Source organism: Dama dama, chromosome 18, assembly GCF_033118175.1.
Source record: "Dama dama isolate Ldn47 chromosome 18, ASM3311817v1, whole genome shotgun sequence".
NCBI classification, from domain to species: domain Eukaryota; kingdom Metazoa; phylum Chordata; class Mammalia; order Artiodactyla; family Cervidae; genus Dama; species Dama dama.
This window is the reverse complement of record NC_083698.1, coordinates 112,183,555-112,196,112: the sequence shown is the minus strand read 5'-3', so window position 1 is coordinate 112,196,112 and position 12,558 is coordinate 112,183,555. Positions and strand designations below refer to the sequence as shown.

The window sequence follows — 12,558 nt, the reverse complement described above, 5'->3', positions numbered from 1 at the left end:
GTCAATTAATCTATGACAGAGGAGGCAAGAATATACAATGAGGAAAAGAAAGCCTCTTCAGTAAATGGTGTTGTAAAAAACTAGACAGCTACATGCAGAAGAGACTGAACCATGTTCTCACATCATGCACAGAAATAAACACAACACAGTCTAAAGATGTAATGTTAGACCTGAAGTCATAAAACTTCTAGAGGAAAACATAGGCAGTATGCTCTCTAACATTTGTCTTAGCTATATTTTTGGGAGATCTGTTTCCTCAGGCAAGGGGAACAAAGGCAAAAATAAGCACATGGGACTACATCAAACTAACAAGCTTTTGCACAATGAAGGAAACTCAACAAAATGAAAAGGCTGCCTACTGAATGGAAAAGATATTTGCAAATGATATAACCAATAAGGAGTTAATATTCAAAATATGCAAAGGATCAATGCCAAGAAACCAAACATCCTAGTCCAAAAATGGGCAGATTTAAATAGACATTTCTCCAAAGAAGACATACAGATGGCCAAAAGACACATAAAAAGATGCTTAGCATCATTAATTATTAGAGAAATGCACATCAGAATTACATTGAGGCATCACCTCACACTGGCCAGAATGGCCATCATCAAACAGTCTAAATATAAATGCTGGAGAGAGTGTGGAGAGAAAGGAACCCTCCTGCTCTGTTGATGGGAATGTTGATTGGTGCAGCCATTGTGGAGAACAACATGGAAGTTCCCTAAAAAACTAAGAGTAGAGCTACCATATGATCCAACAGTCTTACCCCTGAGTAGTTTTCTGAAGAAAATGAAATCCCTAATTAGAAAATAAATATGTACCCCTATGTTGATTGCAGCATCATTTACAGTAGCCGAGATACAGAAGCAGCCTAAGTGCCCATGAATAGATGAATGGATAGAGATGTGGTACGTGTGTATACACACATGCGCGCACACACACAGAGGAATATTACTCAGGCGTAAAAGATTAACATATTGCCATTTGTGACAACATGGGTAGACCTAGAGGGTGTTATGCTTGATAAAATAAGTCAGAGAATGACAAATACTGTGTGATTTCACTTACATATGAACTCTAGAAAACAAATGAACAAACAGCAAAACAGAATTAGAGTTACAGATACAGAGAGCAGACAGGTGGTTTCCGGGGCTAGGTGGAGAGTGGAAGAAAGAAATAGGTGCAGGAGATGAGATTTGCAAAATTCACAGAATCTCAAATGTACAGTGTGGGGAATATAATCAGTAACTAAATGGTGATCATTTTGAAATGTATAGAAGTAGCAAATCACAGTGTCACATCATAGGAACTTACATAGTGTTTTAGGTTGATTATATTTCAAAAACAAACTCTTAGGAAAAAAGATCAGATTTGTAGTTACCAGAGGCAGGAGGTAGAGGAGGGGGAATTGGATGAAGGTCATCAACAGGTACAAATGTCCAGTTATGAGATAAATCCTAGGGACGTAATGTGCAATATGACAAATACAATTATTTGCTGTGTGTCATATAGGAAAGTTGTTAAGGGAGTAAATCCTAAGAGTTTTCATCACATGGAAAAAAAATTTGAAACTTTTAAAAGTTTGTATCTGTTTGAGGTGATGAATGTTCACTGATCTTATCTTAATAATCATTTTGTGGTGTATGTGAGTTAAAACATGCTGTACATGCAGTGATATGTAAATTTTATTTCAATAAAACTGGGAAAGAAATTGAAAGTACATCTTACAATTATTACTGTGACAAAATCCTCTCAGACATTTTAGAGAAGTGTTTATTTAAGACTTCTTTTTGTCTATTAGAAGATTTTCAGAATTGAGCTTTGTAGTATTTAGCTGATATTAGATTTCTAAAACATTAAATTCTGAACAACAAGGTCTTTTAGAACTCGCTCCTATAATCTCTAATGTTTTGTCTGAAGCCTCAGTGCATCCATAGTAGCACCAGGCTTCTGGGTTTCTGTCTGAGGCCAACCTGAGGTGTCTGTGGCCAGAGCCTCTAACAAGAGGGGTTGCTCTTCGCCTGGTGTTTCCCGCTGGGTCTTGACCCCGACTCTCCAGATACCAGGGTGAGCCCACTGAGAAGTTCTAGTGAAAGCACCTTTCCATTGTTCATAACGTACCTTTCAGTCTCACTGTGTGAATTCTACTCCTGCCTCTGGCTTCCCTCTCTTGGGGTGCATGACACAGGGCAAGTTCTGGGTGTTGCCGGATTACTAGTTAGCATGTAGCAGAGGTTTCCAAAGTGGAGTTGGTTTCCACATAAGTTCACAAAGTAAGTCATTGGGGTGTGTGGAGAAGCTATCAGAACTTGTATTTATTTTTATTGCTATAATTTTTAAAGTCTTTCTTTTGTGTATAAAATAATATATAGGTCAGTGAGTAGTACATATATAGTTTACAAATAAAATATACATGTAATGGCTATATGTACTCTAATTTTATTTTTGCTAATGGTAGTGTATGATCAAAAATTTGTGAGACCAGATCAGACTTCTATAGAGCATCTGGGCAAGGGTTTTTATCCTGTGATCTGTCAGTTCCTCTTTAAATGAGCTTCATGATACGCACAGTTGTGTGTGTGCGTGCATGTGCACGTGTGTGTCCCTCACCCGATGCTCAGGAGTCTTTGGCTTTAAAGATCAAAGATGCTTATCTGGGTTCCCCGGGCCATGAAATCACTGAAGTGTGTTTGGGAGGACTGCATCTTGTTTACAGATAACTTCCTAGGGTAAATTAAGTAGTATTTCACTTGAAAAATAGTATATGTAATTAGACACATGTTCCTTTTAACAAAGTCTTAGTAAGTGTGCTGCTGGGTTGTTGCCATGACCTTGTGGTGTGACCTATGCTGTACATACTACTAGGGTCTGGGTCCCTTCTACCGTCATTGAAAAAGTATGTTACTGTACATTTCCGTTAATCTTGTATTTCCTTAAACTACTTTTGTAGATTATTATCTCTCAAATTCAGATACATTGGCCCTGGATACATGTGGTTACACAAGACCTGCTTTTTGGCACCTGCTATTTTTCTGTCGTCTCCACGAGCTGCTTTCATAGAGTCTGTCCAGATAGGAGGTGATGGCATTGTGTTGAGTGGGGATGAGAGTTAAGTTTGAAGTTCGCTGATGAGGTGACTTTGAGCTTAGTAAAAGTTGTTCTTGAAATTCTTAGGCCACCCTTAAAATGAAAGGTGCGTGATTTTGGGTATACAAGTCCTTAGTGGTTAAAATTTTATATGGCCATGATTAGCTCTCCAGTTTCTTCCTTAAAGAATATCAGTAGTCCCGTCATCTCTCACTTGACTGACCATTTGAATGCTGTTTTACTTATTTATTTACTTGTCAATAGTCAGAAAAATCCTTCCACATGCATACTCTGATCCAGGAAGTATTGAGCCTAGGGCACGTACTCGTTGAACAGAATGACTATTCAGACTTTTTTTTTTTAAAATAAGACTTGTTGTTTTACATGTGACAGGTGAATTTAAGTGGTGATGCATATATAATGCAACTGCACTGCATTTCCAACATCTGCAACACAGTTACACTGCATTCCAGCCTTGGCCGTTTACTCCGCAAGACTGTAGCATCCAATTCACATATGTAATGTGTGTTTTCTTCCCCTTGGAAAGGAACCAGTCTGTTTATTTCTTATGTAGTAAGTTTTAAGTATGTGCAAGGCATTGCTCTGGGTTCTGGGATCATAGGGCTAAAAACAACAGAGTCCCTGTTCTTATATTCTGGGGAGAGTAGGCACTAGATGAACCACAAAGGAAGAGAAACATTTCAGGTCGTGTGTGCCTTAAAGAAACATTGTCAGGGTGGAGGACCTTGTCAGGTCAGCTGTTCAGGGCAGGGGAGACAGGCGGCCGCTTGGAGGAGGTGACGTGTGAGCAGGGCCCTGCAGGGAGATGGGGCCAGGGTTGGGGCTGGAGAGAGTTTGTCAGGTGTCTCTTCCATCACCACCCTCATTTCGTATTTCGGGGAGCGTGCCACACCCAGCTTCCACACAGGAGCAGCACAGCGGGTTTCTTGTGGATGCAGGGAAATGCTGAGAGAATGACCCGTTTCAGCTTTGTTGCTCACCACTGCCAGAGACTGACACATGGACAGTTGCTTAGGCTGACTGGGGTTGGCCGCAGGATCATGACTGTGTGTTAACCTGGGATTCCCACTAACAGAAATGAGGAAGGCCATGGAATTTGATCTGATTTATACTTTATCTTGTTAAATATATATTTGTATAAATATATTGTACCTGGTTTATTAAGGGCTTTTTTATTTATTTTAACAGGAATCACTAGATTTGATCTACTTGGAGACTTTGGAAGGTTTAATTGGTTGGGAAACTTCTATATTGTGTTATCCTACAATTTGCTTTTTGCTATTGTGACCACATTGTGTCTGGTCAGAAAATTCACCTCTGCTGTGCGGGAAGAACTCTTCAAGGCCCTAGGTAATCCTGAGGTTTATGGGTGCTTTTTCTCTCCTTCTGCTTTTTAATAATTTTAACTTTTCAGCTAATTTTAAATCTTTACCTATTCATCTTCTGAATGTGTGAATCCCTCGAGGTCACACTCCTGACCCACTGCCTGTTGGTTATGTTCTTGTATAAGATGACTTCACTAAGCCTCACCTTTCTCGTCTGTAGAACAGCGACAGTGCCATCTTCAGAACTGCTGTGAACACTAGCTACCATGGTCCCCGTCAGGGCCTCGGGGCAGTCCTCACGCCCTGTGGGAGCTCAGCGAGCAGCAGCTCGTCTATCGTGATGACCAGGGCGGTTGCGGTGGGCGGAGGTTGGGGTGCACGGCTTATATTCTAGTCGTGATGCCTCTTACTACTGTTCAGTTTAAGATTTTTTTTGAGAATTGGATTTTGTAAGTTTCAGGCTGACCCACAATTACAGTTCTCTTCATAAGTTAGATAATAGTTGGGAATGAAAATATTAAGTGTTTGGCATTAATAAGAGAGAGGGCATTTATTATGTATTCCATGAGTCATATGCATTGAGACATAAGCATTGAGATGGTATTAAAAACTCATAGATTTGGCTAAGCTATAAAAGGTACAGATGTCACCTATGACCATATTTTTCATGCTTGCTTCAACATTAGTGATAACCATATTTCAGGCTTTGTATTTTGGGAATACCAGGACAATATAAACTGTCTTGCTTTGAAACCTTTTTGGGTTTAGGGTGTGCAATTTTATAAAAGAGGGAAAAGGTAAGTGATTTATTGTTAGAAAGTCCTGACATTGGCTCATTTACCTGAATTGACGCCATGTGAATGTTCATACTCCGTGTTCCTTTATGGCTCTTAGCTGTTGCAGAATGCAGCGTAACGGTGGTTCCTTAAGGTCCTGTTCGCATGTACAGCGGTATATGCTAGGCAGACCACAGTAAAGCTTTAACACCACCACGCTGTCCAGTCCTGACACTTGAAAGGATGGCCATTGGGAAGGAAAAAGGACTTCAGATTATCTACTCATGTCTGTTTTACTGTGAATTTATCCTCGGAGACAGTGGCTGATGAAATACTGGGCAGAAAGGAGAGAGTTACGTCTCATTACAGCTGAAGCCCCGACACCTGTGGAATTTTAATGCCCAGGTTCTGTAATGCTGGTCAGATTAAAATCTAAAGATGAAGTGGGAATCAAACAGTCCTCTTAGCCAGATGTTTAGAGTTATAATTTCATATTTTAGCCTGTTGTAGCATCAGCAATGTTAGTTACCCATAATCTCAGATAAATTCCTACTTATCATTCACTAAAATGAGATGGTGGTGAATAAATTGTAGTAAATTTAGCATTTGAGTTGGGTGTTTTGGATATCATCTTGCTAAAGAAGTCTTTATTAAAGTAGTAAGATATAATTTAACCTAAGGTAAAGCTTGTGTATATTGTATTGGCTCTTTGACCATAAGAGGCAGTGGTGTTATCAAGAGTTATTTATGTAGAACATCTAATAAACAGTTTTCCTAATGTTTTCTGTTACTCTTTGGAATGCTCTAAGGAGGCAATGCTTGATACCTAGAAGAAGATCCTCATTAAGTGTATATAATGTGTGAATGATCTGAAATCTTAATATGATTTCACTGAGAATTATAATTTGATCAGAAAATATAAAATTTAACCATCTCCTTTCTTTTTCTTCTTTTGTGTGTTGGGGGTGGCGGAGGAGGGCTTTTTCCCTCTGCTGCTGTGGGTTGAGAATCACAGAGTCTTTCTCATAGAGCATCTGGCACATGGCAGCCACTGGAAATTCAGCTGCCATGATGGTGGAGGCAGTGATTATTTCTACAGAAGAGAGACACTGTAGTTTTTCTGAATAGATAACCTGTGCTCCACCCAGGGTTTAGAAGTAACTCATCAGAATAATGGACCCTGAGGGGGCTTAGTTTCCACAAGGGTGTTGATCACCTGGGGGCTGGGCGCTGTGCCCCCTTCCTCCTGCAGCCGGCCTGTGTCAGCGCGCTTCCTCGTGTCTGTGTCCCGCCGGAGCTGTAGGTGCCTTTTGTCACAGAGTGGCTCGGCCACTCCTGAAACCAGAACTCTCTGTGTGTGTGTGTGTGTGCGTTTTTGATTGACTTATTTTTTCCTTCCCATTCATCCATCATAGACAGGCTCAATTTCACTTTTTTTCCATTAAGATATGCAGGTGATAGGAATTTTAAAATTTGGAATGTTGTGTTGGTTTGTGAGGGGTATAAAATTGCATATCAAGTTAGCTAGAAAACTACCTGAAATTTTAGGGGGAAAAATCATCTTATCCAAGCATATTTTTACAAATATCTGAGCCTCATAAAAGTTGTTCTGTGAAAATCTTTTCCATGGATGTGCTGCTTATGTGTTCTTGAATATCTTTGTGCTTCGTTTTGTTAAAGTGCTCAGAGCTTTAATACCAGCTAAACCCTTAAACATTTCTAGTAACTCTTCTGCCCATGAAGGCACAGTAGTGCCCAGTGTACCAGGTACACTGGTGAATAATCACTGTGTGATACAGACGGAAAGGAGCACAACTTAGAAGGCAGCGATCGTCTCTTACTCTGCAGTGAAGTGCTGTTTGTGTTCCGTTTGTTCTTTTGTCCTTTCCTTCTGCTTGGTAATATTTTCCGTTGCTTTACTTGCATGCTTAATGTCTTAGTGTGTTTTTCCCTGCATTTTCCTGAGTGTATATGTATGAGTGTATTTTAAAACAAAAATGGGATCATCCTTGTTTCAGGTTTTTCCCCAAGAAGGGCACTCGAGGACTGGGATAAGCTTGCTGGAGCAGGTTCATTAGAAGTTGCTCCTGGGGCCGGGGTGGAGGGCAGGGTGGGGCGGGGCGGGAGCTGTGTGGAGGGCAGGGGCTCTGCCCTCAGCGGAGGAAGCTGAGCTGGCCCTGTGGGAGGCTGGGTGAGGGGTGGCTCCTGCACGAGGGGAGGCCTGACTTCCTGCTGGGCAGCTGTCTTCAGCGGAGGCCCTGGGCGCTGCTGGCGGGGCACGGAGCCCTTTCATGCTGCAGGGAGTGTGCTATGCAGCAGTCTCCTCAGGAGCACTGCATGTTGTGCCCAGCTTCTCAGCAGTGCATTAGTTCTCACGTTTTCTTCATTTTTCTGCAGGGCTTCATAAACTGCACTTATCAGATACGCCAAGGGATGCAGACACAGCAAAGCCTTCTGCAAATGGGCATCAGAAAGCACTGTGAGACCCCAGCACCACGCTGCAGTCAAGACCCGAGCACCCCACACTCGTGACATTCCCGCCAGTCGGGGCCGTCCCGCTGACCGTGGTCCATGTGTCCGGCCTGGGCCTGTGTGTGTCCCCGTCTTCATAGTTTGAGGGCTTGGCTGTCGCAGGTCGTCTCCGTTCTGTTTGCCTTTGTGTGGACCTTGTCGTTCCCAGCCAAGCGCAGGCCCCTCTGGGCGGTGCATCTTCTGGGGGCCATGCTGGCTTGCGGTAGCTGTGCAGCTGTGAGGACGTGAGAAAAGGCCACTTCGGGGCTTCTAAGGATTCATTTAAATCTCAGTATACAGTCCATTCAAAGTGTAGACACCTACATGAAAGGCATCCTTCCTTAGTCCTCAGACGGGCAGTTTCTGCAAAAAAATGGAAGTGTATAGGTGTTACTGCAGTGCCTGCATTGAAACTGTAATGGTTGCAAATGACATTTTCTACTTCCTTCAAGAAAAAAACAAAAGCATAGTTCTGACTTACGTTACCGAATATTGACTGGAATTTGAGTTAAGAGAAAAATAGAAAACTCTTCTAAACCTGAGCCTTGGTAGAATGCCACAGGAATCCGTCTACTGTCCAGTGTAATAAGCTATGGTAGGATGTGTTACGTCATCATATTTTCTGACAGTTTATGTGTAAATAATTCAATATTACCTCTCACAACATAGTTGCCAGTGTTGAACACACTTGTAACTTAGATTTTGCCTTACAGGCTGTATGTACGCTCAGTTTTTTTAAAACATCTTTTCAGAAATCCCGTCATTCCCTGTGCTTCTGTGTCCATCATGGAACCGTAAATCCTCTGTGGTAGAAACCCCTTCTTTCACCTTCGGTCACTTCTGCACATGCCAAGTTAAACCTCAGACTTACAAAAGTGATCATTTAACACCAGAACACACAGCGTCAGCCAGCATTCGTGGTGTCGGGACAGTTCTGCAGTGTATCATGACCTCACGCTCATTCGGTTATTAAATTGTAAATAATTATGGGGACAGGTTCTTGACTTCAAGTCCTCTGAGTAAAAGCTATACCATGGCCCTCTGTGTCACCGTCTGCTAGGTTAGAGCGTCAGAAGTCGTGCATGCAGAAGTGGGAGGTGGGTCCTTCACACGCAGTTCACATCGTGAGGCCTCTAAATACGTGTATCCACATGCACTGTGTGTATGGCAGTAGTGTCTGTGTTCAGACAAAAGTAAAATTCAAACTGTTGAATTTAAAGGTTTCGGGGAGAGAAATTTATGAAAAATAGGCTGTATATATTTGACATAAAACATTTCCACTAAGAACCAAAATTATAAGAAAAAGTAATCTTAGCTCTATGTGTATACTTCTTTATTTATACCTCTGCATTTCCTTCTGAGTTTTTCTTGTTCAAATGCAGCTTAGGTTTAAAACAAAAGAACATTTTGTGATTCTAAATGACCCTCAGTAAATATAAGCAGTCTAGTATGGGTGAATTTCTCAGCATAAGATCCACATACTGAGAAAATTTATTAAAAATGGCTGCTCTTCAATTTTACTGGTAATTATACCTATTTAAGCATTAGTTGGAGATTTTGATTTTTACTGAAACTTGCTTGCTTTGAGCAGACCAGGTCAAGGGGAGAAGAGAAAAAAGTTCCTTTAAATAAAAGAATATCACTTTTAACTTACACCAGTTTCAGGGCACACATCCAGAAGAGCTTCTGGGTATTTGTAAGATGTCTGAAAATTTTTGAGTAAAGTATTAAACTTTTCAACGTCTGTATCAACTCTTTGCTCATCTGAAAATTTCTTTCCATCAGAGGACTTAGGCCAGGTTTGGATCACTAAGGAGTGAAATGTATAATGGATTTTTTAAGCTCTCATTGGATGCTTCGTCATTGCTGTGTGGAATAGAGGGATGGTTTTAAACCTTGGGTCTCAGACGTGTTCTGTGTGAGCAAATACAGGTTGTCACATCCTCGATCTGCACGTAATGACAACCAGTTGAGACTACAGATACCCCGTGTGTTCCCGGTCACATCAACAACCTCGATCCTGAGTGAGACGCTCACTCTAATCGCAGGCGCTTCTCTCAGACACACGCTGGAGGCTGGTGTGTGGCCCTGTGGTGGGGTTGGGTGGGGGGCAGCACGTGGATCCCGGGCCCACAGCCAGGAGCGCCGTGGGAGGGGCACCCACGAGGCTTCAGGCCGGAGGGCCCCGCGCCGCAGTCAGACACCCGGACTGCCCTGCTCCTGAGCGGGCGGGGTATGTCACTGACAGTCTCACTCAACGCTCCTCTCATGTTTTCTCACTTCCGGGAACCAATGTAACAGGGCAGTGGGCACTGCCGTTCTTTCATTCATTGGTTCTATGGTATTTGAATATGTTGGTTACACATTTTACACATACAACATTTGTAATGATCTTTACTGATTTTCCAAGGTATTTCTTAGATTTAAAATTTATTTAGCTTTGTGTACATTCTCTATGAAAATGAAACTGCTGTAAATGTGAGACTTGATGTAAAGACTGTGTGCACACACGTTAGCACCTTCTGTGCCACGCTGAGGGGTGGGCCGCGGAGGAGAACGAGACCTCACTGGTGGTTGTCACTTGGGTGTGTCCGAGATGCAGACACCCCTGACCTGGGGCGGTGGCTCCTGCCCGGCTTTGCTGGGGCACAGGTGACCCCCTGTGGCCTCAGCGTCACCGTGTCTGCCGACGGCACGGGCTTACATCATGCTCCGTGGTGGCTCTCTGTGTTGTTGGCACAGTTCAGTGTACTTAGCGTATAAAGGCAGTGCTTGCGATGAGGGTACATGCAGTACTATTTACACTTTTAAAAACTGGTATGATGTTACTTTGAAAATAGTTTTTGGATGCACTGGCAAATGATTTTTGTTTACAGAGTGTTTTGTTTACAAATTGTCAGTCTTGTTTGTTTCTATGAGATTACTTTTAGTGTGACCCTAAATGTCTCAGAAATTAAAGTTTTACAAAAAAGTGATTTTATATTTTTGTTTACAAGTACTCAAATGTGTTTTTGTTTTTTTATCTTAAACACCCTCATGGCTGAAACTTAAGCGTACAGGTTACGTTCACTCCAGCCTTACAAAGGGCAGTGATTGTTCTGGTGGAGTGGTGAGCTGAGGAGGAAGTGGGTGTTTCCTATCCTTCTTGTTGGGGAGTTTTTGGTAGGTCAGTTTCTTGCAACTTAAAATGATTGAAATCATGTACGTTATGTTATTTATTTGACTTACTTAGATATGATTTCTCTAATTTCTTCCACTGAAGGACCGAGCCACATACCTGACTGTGGTCTGGGCAGCTTAATCCAAAGTCTTTGGAAAGCAAATGCCCTTCACATCTGGTTCACTCACTGACAGAAGCCTCTCCAGCAGTGACTTTCAGACTTCTGACCACAGTGAGAAATCCAGTTTACAGTGTAACACACACACACACACACACACACACACACACTTCTATACATACAAACAAAAATCTAAGAAAACAGTACCTGCTTTTACTGTGTGACGCATGCTGTCATTTTTTGTCCTGTTTTGTTTTGGGTTTTTTTTTTGTTTTGTTTTTTGTTTTTTTTTAATTAGATGCAAACCACTAAGTCGTTTCCTGGCTGAAAGAATGATGAATACAAAGAATTGTTTTGGCTTTTGAATATTGTTCAGGTAAAATCCATTATCGCAGATACCACTGAAGCAAAAAGATTGAGTATGAAAATGACTTGTTGCACCGCAAAGAATGTAATTAAAGTCAGTAGAAATTGCTGGCTCTAAAACGTGAATTATAAATTTCAAAATGAAGTGATCCATATGTGTTGAAGGAGTAGTGCTGGGAGCTCATTTTCAAGAGAATTTACTTAACTTCCAGTTCTTTGTAACTCAATTAGGAAAGTTTTTTTCAAGTTCAGGTGTCATCAGGTAGGCACTTCAAGACAGCCCAGTCGCTGTGGGTGTGACTTTGGTGTGTGCTCTTCCCGGCGCATGAAGAAGCCTGGTTCTCACGAGCAGGGTCATGGGAGCTGGGCAGAGACAGCCGCTGTGCATCTTCTCTGAGGACCAGAGACACCGAAGGGCCACAGCGTCTGAATGCGGGGAGGCTGATGTCCACTCGTCGGTTGTGAATCTGAGGGAGAAAGCTGTATCAGTTTCTAAAAGAACGGCCTGCCTACAGACTGGGACGCCGAGCGTCAGGACTGGGGGGCCCCTGGAGCCAGCGTGCTGACTCACACCTCCTGACACCTGCAGTTCTCCTGTGTCGGCTCAGCAGTGGGCATGAGGGTGAGGTGATGGGGGTTAACCCCCGGCGCCGGGCCTGTCCCTCCCTGGCCTCACCTGCACTCTTCCCTCCTGCCTCTACTACATCTCAGCAGCCATCCACTTCTTTGCTCTTTCTAGTCCTCACCGTGGCATCTCATGAGGCCTTGAAGTCAGGGACGTGACGTCAGGAGGTCAGCGTAGCATCCTTGCTGTCAGCAGCCCGAGACCTGGGTGGTGGGGAGATGCTCACCTCCGCCCCAGAGCTCGGGCCCAGGCACGGGAGGGTGAGGACGTGTGCTGGGGACACAGCCGGCGAGGTGTAGCCCTGGCTGTGAGCGCAGGTCTGTCCCGCTGCCGCCTCTCCTCTGCCTGCTCCAAGGCTTTTGATCTCCTAGTGACTCCAGTCGGGTGGTTCAGAATTTCCCAACACTGGTGTGTTGAGTCAAGTGTTTGAACACTGTCTGCCTTCTTGTCTCAGGTGCGGAAGTGCAGCATGGCCTTAGAAACTCAAGCCAACTTAGTTCTGTCTAGGTTATGCGGATAGTGTAAGTAGGTATCTAAGATGTGATTTTAAGATGAGACCAGTTTTATT

At 42.9% G+C, this 12,558-nt stretch overlaps 1 protein-coding gene across 12 annotated transcripts in view; it reads left to right on the top strand.

Annotated features, from left to right (window-relative positions):
• The window catches only part of LMBR1 (limb development membrane protein 1), a 138,321-nt gene extending 128,848 nt beyond the window's left edge, over positions 1–9,473 (top strand). For 10 of the 12 annotated variants that reach the window (XM_061166216.1, XM_061166215.1, XM_061166214.1 and 7 more), the window contains 2 exons: positions 4,298–4,459; positions 7,608–9,473. In XM_061166216.1, the coding sequence (XP_061022199.1) occupies positions 4,298–4,459; positions 7,608–7,693 (248 nt within the window). In that variant the 3' untranslated portion in view covers positions 7,694–9,473. The remainder of the gene's footprint in view (positions 1–4,297; positions 4,460–7,607) is intronic. The other 2 variants (XM_061166217.1, XM_061166226.1) reach the window with 1 other exon arrangement.
• Positions 9,474–12,558: the final 3,085 nt, after the last annotated feature.